Raw genomic sequence first — 12,149 nt, 5'->3', positions numbered from 1 at the left:
CTGTTACATTCAAGTACCCGCACCCTCACCTCCTTTCCCCCTCTTCTTCTTGTATATCTATGCTAAAAGAGGTTCTCCGCAATCCTTGACCAGAGATTTTCCTCCTCCTTCTTAAAAAACGTAGAACCCAGCCAGGCGAAAACCAAACAATTAGCCCATATCCAACAAAAGTCCAAATGGGCCGTATCTGGACGCGTCCTAAAAGTAAAGAATTTAAGTTTGATTTGACTGCATGATTATACCTCTTTTTATTCAATGTAAAATTAGAGATTTTTAATGAAGTATTATAAAAGAATTTAATATTTTAAATTATAATTTGCCGACAGGCAACTTTTGCCTCTTTATGAGGTGCCACGCTAGAATGCCACATCAGCAACATGCATGACATGTTATCATAACACGTCATCACAACCGTGTCAACACTCCACATCAATAATAAAAGGTGTTAAATAGATAAAAATATGATTTTTAATTAATTAATATATAATTTTTATATTTTTTTATTTTATAAAACAAGGTAATAAAATATATACCAATAAGATTATTAAAAACTAAATAATTTTTTTGCAAAATATTGTATGAAATTAAATAATATCTTAAATCGTAAAGTATTGAGTGCATTAGAAAATTTTTTGTTAAATAATTAGTAAAAAAATTATATTTTTATTGTATTAAATAAAAGGGAATGAAATGTGTAAGATTTTTAAAACCAGAAATTAATATTTTTAAAATTAGAAAAAAGTTTAAATCGATAATGAAAGAAAATCAAGAGAAAATATACGATGACATGGAGTGATGATGAGGTGGTGCCTCGATGATGTATCATACACATGTCTTATGACATAGCAATGTGATGACGTGGGTGCTGATGTAGTGTGATAATGTGGCATTACATAATGGGTCAAAGTTGACTTATAGTCGTGAACTATATACGTGTAGTTGACCAATTAAAGTTGGATATTTTTATATTAAATTGGGAATTTGGTTATTTTTGTTAATATTTATTTTAAAATGGATAATTTAGTAAAATTCACTAATCGATTTGTGCAGTTTTTTTCTTGAATTTCTTTTTTAAAGTAGAATCATAATGAAGCCGGGAATAAAACAATATTTACACATCGAATCATAATGCAAGTGAAATCCATTTTATCCCAACATTAACATTCTTTTCAGGGGAAAAGGAAAAGAGTTGAAATGCAAAAAAACATACGATTTCTTTGACTTGAAGAAAAAAGATGATGATGATCCAGGGAGCTTCTCCATTTTCAGCAGATCAAACCAGTTGGCTCCCTCCTGTTCCTCTCTTGCTCCTCCGAAGGAACACCTTGAAGTTTCTTCTTGGAGCCACTTTACTCGTCCGCTCCTTGGACACGATTTGATGGGTGCCCTCTATGACTTTTCTAGTCTGCTCGTAATCTAGCCCATGTTTCCGCGCATCCTGCAAAGTAGAGAACGCAACAGCACTCACAGCCATGAGCATAACAGAAAATTCACTGCAATTCCCATTATTTGCAACTAATTTTTCCAACCTGCGGCCAAGATCCGAACGACGGAGTCCGAGGCTTTGATAGTATGGATGGCCCATCACAAGCAGGCAAAGCTGTGGAAAGATCGCATCCTGTTTCGATGAGACAATTCACCGTATTAACGGAAGCAAGGATATGAGAAATAAGTTCATAACAGTCTTCTCTATCAGAACTTTTTAGCTTCACCTGAAATTGAGCGAAGGCTTTTAACAAGAGGAATTTGAATTGTCTGCGCAACATCCAGGACTTTGCCGTCTTTGAGGTGGTTCAGCCCATTCTGGGACTCGGAAACAGCTACTGAATCCACGACAACTTCCCTGAAAACAGTAAGTATTAAACAGAATGTGAAGCATATATACTTCACCTGATTTCTAGGTGGGGAAGATACTAATCAATTTACTTCAGCTGTCTCCAATAAAGAAAGGCAGTAGAAAGATAACACACTTCTTTCCTGATATAATTGTCTCTAATTGGGGGATAAAGGCCAAGACCAGGAAAACGAGGAGAAGGGATTTGTTAAGACCTCAAAGCGTCGGTCGAATTCTCTAATGGAGAAAGGTTACAGGGTGCAGTGTAACGCCTGTGATATCTTGGGAACAGCGCACTCGAACCCACGTCCAGCTTCTCAGTGTACTGTCGACACGTGAGGAGTTTCTGAACTCAAACCAACCCAAGAAAGTTATCGAAGTTCAGTAAAAGTGTTCTGTAACCCTGAGGTGAAAGTTTTAAAGGAAAATTCCGAACCTGGTTTAAACAATGAAGACGAAATTCAGTCTGCAAAACTTGAGCAGACCCACTAAGAAGGCACTCCATATTTGCCGAAACATTCCCCAGATGATCAACTACTGTGACCATCGCTCTGCATATGTACTCCTTCGTATCTTCAATCACCCTACAAAAATGGAGATATTTTTATTATCTATAAAGATTTGTCTCTGGCTAGTTTAGGGTCGAAAAATACACACGTTTTCCTCTCGGTGGATTTGGAAAATGTCTGTTCACAGTAATCCGCTGCAAAATGGAGCTGATAACGTAAGTCTCTGAGTTCCTGCAATCCATTAAGAAAGCCGAAAATGAGGGGGAAAAGCTTTTTGAAAAAGAAAAAAAAAAAAAAAACCCTCTTAAGTTGAGGTAAAATAGAGATGACCACTAACCCGGAGAGATGTATCGAAACGTTCGACGTCAATGGATCCCGTCTCTGAGTCTTCAGGTGAAGAAGGCTTTATTGAGTCCTCCATTGTCGGTGGAGAAGGGTAGAATGAAGACTCGAAGAGGAGCGAACTCTCCCTCTTTCTTTCTTGTACGAGCTTTTATCAGGAACATTTTGAATGAAGATAAAAAAAGAAAAAGAAAAGGGTAGAGAGAAGATGACAAAGTGTTCCCTCTTCAGAGACTCGTGAACGTCTTTTCCGTTCTCATAGGTTTGTCTCTTTGTGATTGCCTGATATCTCACATGCTCCGGGATAGCAAATAGCAATGTACGGGAATTCTGCCAAAAGAAAGGGTAGGAGAGGCCCACCTTGGGTCTGTGATCTGATACTCTGGTTGATAAAGGCATTCCACCCACGATATTGCTATCATGATTGCAACAGAAAACACACAAGCAAGCAGTTGAAGGCCATTAGTTGCAACGACGGCTTGGAGAAGAAGGAATGCCAGCCCGCGCGCGGTTCTCTCTCACTCACATGCAATACAGTGCAGCAGACGTACCATGTGAATTACAGTTTTTTGTTTTTGTTTTTCTCTTCCGTCGTGTTGAATTGGCGTAGAACGAGGAAAAGAGAAGAAAAGAGGAGAAGCGTACGGAGTGCGGCGAGCGGCCACTTTTACCTGTGGAATCGAATCCAGGATTAAACCCCCAAAGTATTCTGTGATAGAAATGACAAACCGACCATGATGAATCATCTCCTTCGCAAGGAGTCGCAACAAACAAAGAACGCTCAGTTATCAGCAGAGATGGAATATTTTTTGTATTAGTTCTCACATGATTCAGGCACTGGCATTTTGTCAGCGACTTCTGCTGCGTCGTCCCCTGAAAGTTCATTAATACACAGTTTCCCTGGGTTTGAGGTCCATTCAGAGATTTTCGAGAAGATTGAATTCTAGTAACATTTCTTTCAGTTTAAACCATCTTCGGCGTACTCGTCCACCCTTTAAGCTAAGACTAAAGAATGCTTAAATGTAAATATTCAACAAAAAATTTACAAGAAACTAGGAGCAAGTTGCCTTGCGGTGACCACGCACGAATTACAAAATAATGAGCAGTAGGCATACGTGTTCGAGAAGCATTTTCCATAAAAGAATAAAAATCACAGAATTGTGACTTCCTACGAACAAACTCAAGAACTCAACATTTTCCTTTCCAAATGGATCAAATCTAATATGCTGATATGGGGGCTTACACTTCTAACCAAACACATGCAAGTCAAATGCAACCTGACCAAAATCTGTTATCAGTGGAACGAGTAACCAAAAAGACCTGAAAAGAGGTGAATCATCAGCAAATTTGAGTACACAAGCTGGGAATACCAAGTTGGAGGTGTATGCTTACATGTACATGATTCATCTTGGGGACCAAATTTCTGGTTTCAGTGACTAGGAATTTCCTGGCAAGAACTTTTTATAAGCGCACTGAGTCTACATGCACGAATTCATTCCAATTAGCGTCTCTGATCAGATGATGGAGTGGGAATGTTCAGGGTAGATCTCTTAAGCCGTGATTTGAAGAACTCAACTAACTTTCCATTGTCCCGTGCTTCAACAAATAATGAATGGAGAATGTTTGTCAAGAATGAAGAATATTGACAAACATTCAACCTCTTTGCCTGCTGGAGATGGTCTGAATCGGTTGAGCCTCAATAAAATTCTCAGGACCATCTTCTTCATCCGACGAAAGAAGAGAAGAACCCATCCATGCCTTGAAGCCTTCATGCACTCGTCTCTCCATCTGTGGATTCACTTCTTGTGCACTTTCCAACATCTCCAGCCCAAGATTCCGGGCAGCATAGTCACCCTCATCAAGGATCACAACAGGTTTCCTTCTCAAGAAGAATGCAGTTCCACTGTACAAAATGACCAACCCCCATGAGGCAATTTCATAGCACCAAAACAAGGGTGCAGAGCAGTTATTCCCCAGTGTGAGAAGAGTTGGACCTAAGAACAATGCAAGGAGACCAAAGATGATAGCAAAGACGATATTTAGTATTGACAGGCAACGGACTCCTCCTGCAAAAAATAATATTGAATTTATATCAATAAGTAAGAAAAAACATGACAATCCACCTCATTTTTGTTTTCCCTCATTACAACACACAAGAAAAAGATCATATTGAAAGAGAATTTAAAACAAAATGACAGAGGTGGTCAGGGTTCTAAAATTGTCTTCAGTCTTGTAAAAATACTGCACAAATACTGTATGAGACTATTTCGCTTGTTTATCTCTAAAAAAGAATCTCAGCCATTTCACACCAAATGGTTTTTCGTATTGGATCAGCCCAAATGGCTTTGCGTGTGTGTATGTGTCACACACACTGGTGGCTGCACCCAACGTTTTCTTCTCAGAAAGTTGTACTATTTACAAAAATGTCATTTTTTTAATTGTATTTACAGCAATCCCTTTATTACTATTTTATCATTAAAATTTGATAGAAATAAGAAAAATATCAAATGAATACCAGTAGTAAATGCTTGAGATAAAACATATGAAATAAGAAGAAATCAAGTTTTAAGTAATCCAAACAAAATTTGCAAAATTAAAAATTGGGAGCACCTAGCTTAAATGGACTTTGGTTCATAACCCTTTTTCCCTATATATATATATATATATATATATATATATATACAGAAGTCCTTTGTATGTGTGTGTGTAGAATATAATGAGGTAAATGACTTTTTTAAGTAGGGTGACTTCTCTAAGAAGGGAAAAGGTAGGTGCAACCAATGTTGGCTTGACATGAGTCCAGCCTCCTCTACTTATGTGTGTTTATGTGAGCATGGTGGTTTGTGTATGTACGTTCGTATATATGTGTGTAGGGGTGTGTACCTAGTGCAGGTTTGTGTATGCACGTATATGTATGTGTGGGTGTAAGTGGGTGTGTGCCTAGTGCGGATGTTTGTAACATAATATCAATTGCTTAGATTTTTCAAGCAGCGGCCGCGGCCCTATCTGCACTAACTGGCATGTGATTGATATGATGACTGGCCCTTGTAAAGCCCCTATGCAAGTAGGATGGCAGCAACCCCCCCAAGCTCAATTTTGATGGAAGTGCCATTGGATGCCATGGGCTTGCGGGTTACAGTGGTGTGTTTCATATTGCAGATGGGACGACTCTTCTATCCTACTCCGGACCTCTTGGTGTGACTGACTCCACAACTACAAAGCTTTCTGGTCTCCTTCATGGCCTTATTCTCTTCTGGGACCGATTTAGTAAGCCCCTCATCATTAAAGGAGACTCAAAAGTTGTGATTGGCTGGTGCTTTACCCCCTCGGACCCTGTGGAGGCATTGGGATATTTTTTTAGATATTTCTGAGATTATATGTTTTATTCTTGTATTTGGTCTCATGTTCCCCGTCCCACGAATTCTGTTGTTGATTCTTGTGCTAAATTAAGAACCTCCCTCCAATCTCTTGTTGTTTTTCTTTTTGCTTTCAATCATATCATCACCTTTTCAAAAAAAAAAAACTGTGACTCCACTTTCTTGGGAGAATAATGAAGGAAATAAAGAACGAATCTTACACAAAAGAAAGAAATGGACTATCAAAATACAGACTAGGCTCTGCTGTGTCATACAACAAACACAGATTACAAAAAAGGAGTGTCACAAAGGTGAATAGTTAAGGAGGTGAGAGTAGGTGAGAGACACAGATTATTCAAAACCATATTTGCAAACAAAGTACCCTAGATCTGAAAGAGCCATTATCTAAGAGAGAGCAAACAATCTGATCCCCCCCAGCTGAGATTCACAATCAATTTTCATGAACCGCTTTCTCTGGTTAAGCTAGTGAATGGTGTACATCCTACCCATAACAATGCACCACACCAAGTCTGTGCCTTTAGACAGCACCAAAATGGCCCCAGCAATACAGCCACAGGTCTGATTGCCCGGTCCAGACCATTAATGAGGGCAATTGAGAGATGCCCATAACAATGCACCACATCAAGTCTTAAAGGAGCATCTCTTCCAAAATGTAAGGTCATCCCCAGCTCCTCTGATGTAGGTGCTATCAAGTTGAAAGAACAGCAACTAGCTTCCAGAGCTTCTTCAGACAAAAAGTGATGGACATTTGGAGAGTAATTAGAGGGCTTCTGCCAACTCTACAATATGGAGGGAAAAGTAACTACTTTTGTGTTTTCTCCAGCCTAGAGATCAAGCCAAAATTTTGTAGAATTGCCACCATATATGTAGATCTAGAAGCTACCAATGAAGTACTCTTACAGAAAGAGTTATATAGTCAGAAAGGAACCAATGTCATCAGATTGCATGTATTTAGCAGCAATTACCTAAGGCCGTTTGGTCTAGTGGTATTCTGTTTACATTAGGTGCGTCAGGTCGCGAGTTCGAATCGTGCCACGCCCCTCTCAAAAAACAACATTCTAATGAGTTTAGCGTCCAGAACAACATTCTACTTTGACATACAGACCTCCACTTCACCAAGAAGTATTAAACCAGAAGCTAAAAACAATAAAATATGTTATCTATGCCAGCTGATGCACAGACAAAAAGCAGAAAAGGCCCAAAAGTAACAAGGAAAATTTGCAAAAGAAAAATGAGAAGAATTAGAGGGGAAAGAAAAACTCATGAGTAGAGTGGAAAATGATAAATCATAATGAAGGGCAGGTTTTACTGTAGATAACCCGACTTAGCCCAGACGAGGATTGATGGTGATGATCTGTACCAGTTGCATGAAATGGATAGATTATTTATAAACTTTCTACCATGCTATATTGCAGTTTAATCTAAATAACATAAGGATGAGTCATTAATATCTAGAAAATCCAAGCAGAATGAATTCATCATGAACATATAGATGGTGTCACCTGCTGAACAAGTTTCCACCTTCATGCATCATGAGAAGACTTTTAAGCACACAACTAAAACTTAAAAAGATACAAAATTGAGGAAAAAGAAAAGAAAAAGATACAGAATCCCAAATAAAATGAGTTGTCGTAAAAAGGAAAAGACTTAAATAAAAATAAATAACTAGATAAGAAATCTTGATGATACAGGGAAAAGAAAAAAGACAGTTGGCAGAATTTCAAAAAATAAAATACCAAATTATGAAACTAACTCATCAAGACTAAGCTTCTAACTACTAAAAAACCTCCATGACTTCCAAAAGCATCATAAACAAGTCAATCAAGAAAATTTTAATCATCCTCAGTACTGAATTACATAAAATTCATAAAGTCTTACCTCGCTTAGAAGCACAGTAATTATTTTCCACCACACTTAAGCATCCATGGCGACTTGGAGCAGAATATGCAACAGCAATACCTGTGGCGGCACAAACTATTATAGATGCTGAATCCAATATTTATTATGACCAAGCCACAAGACATTGTACTGATAGAACCAAAAGATTTTTCATAATTATCCTTTCAAATAAACTTATCCTAATTATCCTTTCCTGATTATTCTACAATTCTTATGCCTTAGCTTTTTTTCTGAATGTTATTTCTAATCCCTAACTACACATCAGTCATTCTATTTTGCAGTGTCTTTTTTATAAAAAAAGAAACATTGTCTTCGTATTTCATCAAGTGTCAAAGGCAATTTGATGTTTAACATGGTGTGTTATGTAAAATGACTTTTCATGGAGCATGAGATTTCATTCATCAGAGAAAAGAAAACGAACCAAGAATAACTCATTGCATTAATTAACATATTGATGTTGGAGCATTCCACTTATTTCAATTGCAGAGGGTTTAGGAGACTGAAACTCCACACTCTGTTATTATCCTTCTCTTCTTTCTTTTAATGTTCCTCATATTTTTAACCATATTCAAGATTCTCTTTGCTTGCTCTATGTTAAGGGCAATAATAACACAGTTTAGCCTAAATTTGGCTAATCATTTCTGGATGAGCCTGGACTCGACATTAACATGCCATGAAAACAAGGCTTCTATACTTGAAAGCTTAATTCAAGCATTGTTTAGTTTGTGCCCTGTTTATGTGGTCCACAATTTACACCCGTGGTGCATTTGTTTGTGCCTAGACCTGAGCACACACCTGCACAAGGTTAAATTTGTGAAAAAAATTTATATTATTAGTCGAGAAAATGCTTACATATTTCAACTAGTCATTTTGAGCTGGACCTAGACTTAACTTCAACACTTTGGGTTTATCCTAAGAATGGGCTTTAGCAATTGTTCTTGAAGAAATGTCTTGCTTATCAAATATGAGCCTTCAATATCACTAAAAAGTCCACCACCCCACAAGAGCACCTATGTTTATTCACATAATGCTCTCTTCATTGATTAAGAACTCTTACTGCTTTTACATAACTATATCACTAAATATTGATTCTCTCTTTCTTGTCATTCTTTTATCTTTCATTCCCTCATCTCACTTTTGTCCTTCTATCACCTTTTCTAGCCATGTCCCAGTAAAATGAGCCAATTTTGTACTATGTTGGAGTTCGCGATATGCTTTTCTTTTGTCTGGGATATGATATGGCTAGATCAAAACGTCTGCCTCTCAAATTGCAAGATAACCAACAATGCATGCTTAAGTATCAACAACTCTGCCTCTCTTAAATCCCAACTCCCTGTGTAGGTATGCCATATCCCCCAGAATCCAATTCTTCTTCGACGTAGCCTTTTTCCTAACTTCGTTGAGTTTACATACCCACTTCGTGACTATGTTGAGTGTTGATACAAGAATCCTCCACAACCATACTACCGCCATTATTTGCTAGTCCCATGACTAGTTCGGCCTTCTCCGTTGTCTCTTATGTCAGGTGCTTTATAAGTTCACACATCTCACACTATTACATACAAAATCTACAACCAACCAAGAGAGAAAATACAACCTAAAAGACAATTATTCACCGTGCTAAACTTTAAGGAAAAGAAAAGTTTAAACTCACCAGCCACAAGGTAAACAAATGAAACGAAGAACACAAGCGCCGACGGAATAAACACAACCATCCAATAATAATCTGCCGTTTCTTTCTCCGTCAGATAAAACGCTCTAGGAAATATATCAGAATCCCTGCTCGAATTCATCGTTAGAGCTTGGATTCGCCTGTCCTGGCACAAAGGCCGGTTCACCCCATCAACCGGAAAAACGATCCGTAAACTGATAAACGCCGACAGGAGAATCGCAAGCCACAGAATCGCCACCACTCCAATCATGAAAGGCCTCTGAAGACGGCCCCAAGCTTTTTCCTCCTCACGGAGACTCCCGTACTCGCGTTTCGGCATGAAAGCCTGTCTCAGCGCATCGCTAATGATAGCCATGGTTAGAAACGTCCGAATAATATCTAGGGTTTTCAGGTTCGTCCAACAATCAGCTCAATCCCAATTCCCGATTTCCGAGACATGGAAATCAGACAGTGAAACCCTAGCTACCTGAAGACAAAAGGAGAAGATTCCTGCTTACTCCACCCCTAGCGGCAGAATTCAATTTCTAGAAGGAGATCCTTATTCCTTACGGTTACGCGTCTATGAAATCCGAAGAAAGCTTTGCGCCTGGCACGCCGTACGAGATCTGGTGAACAGTTTTTGGAATTCCCGATTCCGGCACTTGCACGCTTCGTCCGATCTCAAGTCTTTACTGCTTGCCAAGGATCAACCGATTCTAACGGATTCGGCCCGGGCTGCCAGTGGACGGACTCGGCGCAACCTGACCGGAACCTTTCAGTAATTCCCAATTTCACAACTATAATTAAAATACAAGATTTAAACGTCATTAAATAAAATAAATACGACCATCGATAAAGAATGAAAAAATAATAAAATAATAAACACAATTAATAATATTCACGTAATAAGAAGAAGAGTATTTATAAATTGCAACTAAATAAGTAATATTTAAGATATATAAAAATAAAATTATATACAAAATTAATTAAATTCTAAATATACTATAAATTTATGTCGCTGCTTCCTCCTTGATGCATATTGGAGGAGAAAGAAATCAATTTTTTTAAAAAATATGATGAGTTCATATGGCATCGAAGAAAGGGAAAAAAAGTTATTTTCTATTGTTTGGTAGAGAAAATTAAATAAGAAAAAAAATCTTAATTAATAAATTTTATTTCAAAAAATATAGAATTTGGGATAAAATAAAAGAAATGGAAACTCGAGAGAAAATCTTAATCATGAAAAATTTTAAATGTTGCTAATTTTTTTCTCTTGTATACAAATAAAAAAAACTATATTTTTCTTTCACTTTCTCTCTCGTTTTCTATGGGCATTCAAACAAGAGAAAATAAACCTCTTTTCTTTTATTTTCTCTCCATTTGTTGTGCTCCGAACACAACCTTAGGATATGTTTGGAACCTATAAAAAAGAAAGAGAAAGAGAAAAAAAAAAGGTTTGTTTTCCTTTTGTTCGGATGCCCATGAAAAATAAGAGATAAAACAAAAGAAAAATGTGATTTATCTTGTTTGGATGCACAAAGAAAATGGAAAATAAAGTGATTTTTTGCTGTAGAGTGATAAATAATAAAAAAAAATCCCTTATTTTTTTTTCTCTTGGAATTTCATCATTTTAATATGAAAAATATTACAACTAAGAGAAAAACTATATTTTCTCTCATCTTATTTCCTCTCCATGATTCTTTGGTGACAAACAGCATAAAATTGTTTTCTTTCTCCTTTTTTCTTTTCTTTTGAAGGGTTTAAACCAGACCCTTAGGCTGTGTTTGGAACATAGAAAATGAAGAAAAAATAAAATAAAAATAAAAAGAATTTTCTTTTTTTTTTCTTATTTGGATACCCATAAAAAACAAGAGAAAAAATGGAAGAGAATTTTAGTTTCTTTTATTTGGACACGTAAAAAAATAGTAATATTTTTAAAAAATTGATGTTCCATTTCCCCCCTAAATTCTATCATTTCTTAAGAGAAATTTGTTAACTAAAAGAGGAATTAACTTTCCCTTTTATTTAATTTTTTCTCGATGATTATCTACTGCCAAACAATATAAAATAATATCTCCCCTATTATTTGCACCGCTCCTCACCTTACATTATGCCAAATGAAACAAATTTGTTTAATTATTGAACTAATTGGACACACAATGGTAACCAAAACATATGATCTCTTTACCGTACGCTAATGAAGGATACGACCTTGTTCTTTTCTACACCCTTTCCAAAGCAATTGGTACAAGTCTTCACATCGATTATGTAACTTTATTTTTATTTTGAAGATGAAGATCATGTAGATGCATGATACGAAGAGTGGACACTAGTAGTGGCCACCTATTTTAATTATTTCTAACTACAACTCCTTCCGTACCATCAAAGACTAGTTTCATGTTTGAACCTACGACCCAAGGTCCACAAAAGCTGGACCGAGGCCGACCGCGCCCTTGGGCGAAGGGCTCAGCGCGGCGGCTAAATCACAATAAACAAGAGGGGTTAAGGCTGTTAAATCGAAATTAACTATTTCTAAT

The 12,149-nt window shown here is 37.1% G+C and overlaps 2 protein-coding genes across 3 annotated transcripts; both read right to left on the bottom strand.

The window, feature by feature from the left end:
- Positions 1-1,099: 1,099 nt before the first annotated feature.
- On the bottom strand, positions 1,100-2,841 carry LOC137950506 (probable protein ABIL5). The gene is made up of 7 exons (XM_068797007.1): positions 2,681-2,841; positions 2,492-2,574; positions 2,271-2,418; positions 2,050-2,180; positions 1,713-1,843; positions 1,530-1,618; positions 1,100-1,438 (listed from the first exon to the last, which is right to left on the bottom strand). Exons 1-7 carry the CDS (start codon positions 2,762-2,764, stop codon positions 1,274-1,276), a joined length of 831 nt encoding a protein of 276 aa, XP_068653108.1. The 5' UTR covers positions 2,765-2,841; the 3' UTR covers positions 1,100-1,273.
- Positions 2,842-3,775: 934 nt separating this feature from the next.
- Positions 3,776-10,282, bottom strand: LOC137950489 (uncharacterized). 2 transcript variants are annotated; one of them, XM_068796974.1, is made up of 4 exons: positions 9,616-10,282; positions 7,941-8,021; positions 7,028-7,102; positions 3,776-4,751 (listed from the first exon to the last, which is right to left on the bottom strand). In XM_068796974.1, the coding sequence occupies exons 1-4, from the start codon at positions 9,986-9,988 to the stop codon at positions 4,339-4,341; spliced, it is 942 nt and encodes a 313-aa protein (XP_068653075.1). In that variant the 5' UTR covers positions 9,989-10,282; the 3' UTR covers positions 3,776-4,338. The 2 variants fall into 2 exon arrangements, with proteins under 2 accessions (XP_068653075.1, XP_068653076.1); XM_068796975.1 differs by lacking the exon at positions 7,028-7,102.
- Positions 10,283-12,149: the final 1,867 nt, after the last annotated feature.

Source organism: Aristolochia californica, unplaced genomic scaffold, assembly GCF_029961685.1.
Source record: "Aristolochia californica isolate CCGP_79_NKW_82.1479 unplaced genomic scaffold, dmAriCali1.0.hap1 SCAF_14, whole genome shotgun sequence".
NCBI lineage: Eukaryota > Viridiplantae > Streptophyta > Magnoliopsida > Piperales > Aristolochiaceae > Aristolochia > Aristolochia californica.
The sequence above is the reverse complement of the archived record's forward strand: the minus strand, read 5'-3'. Positions and strand labels throughout refer to the sequence as shown.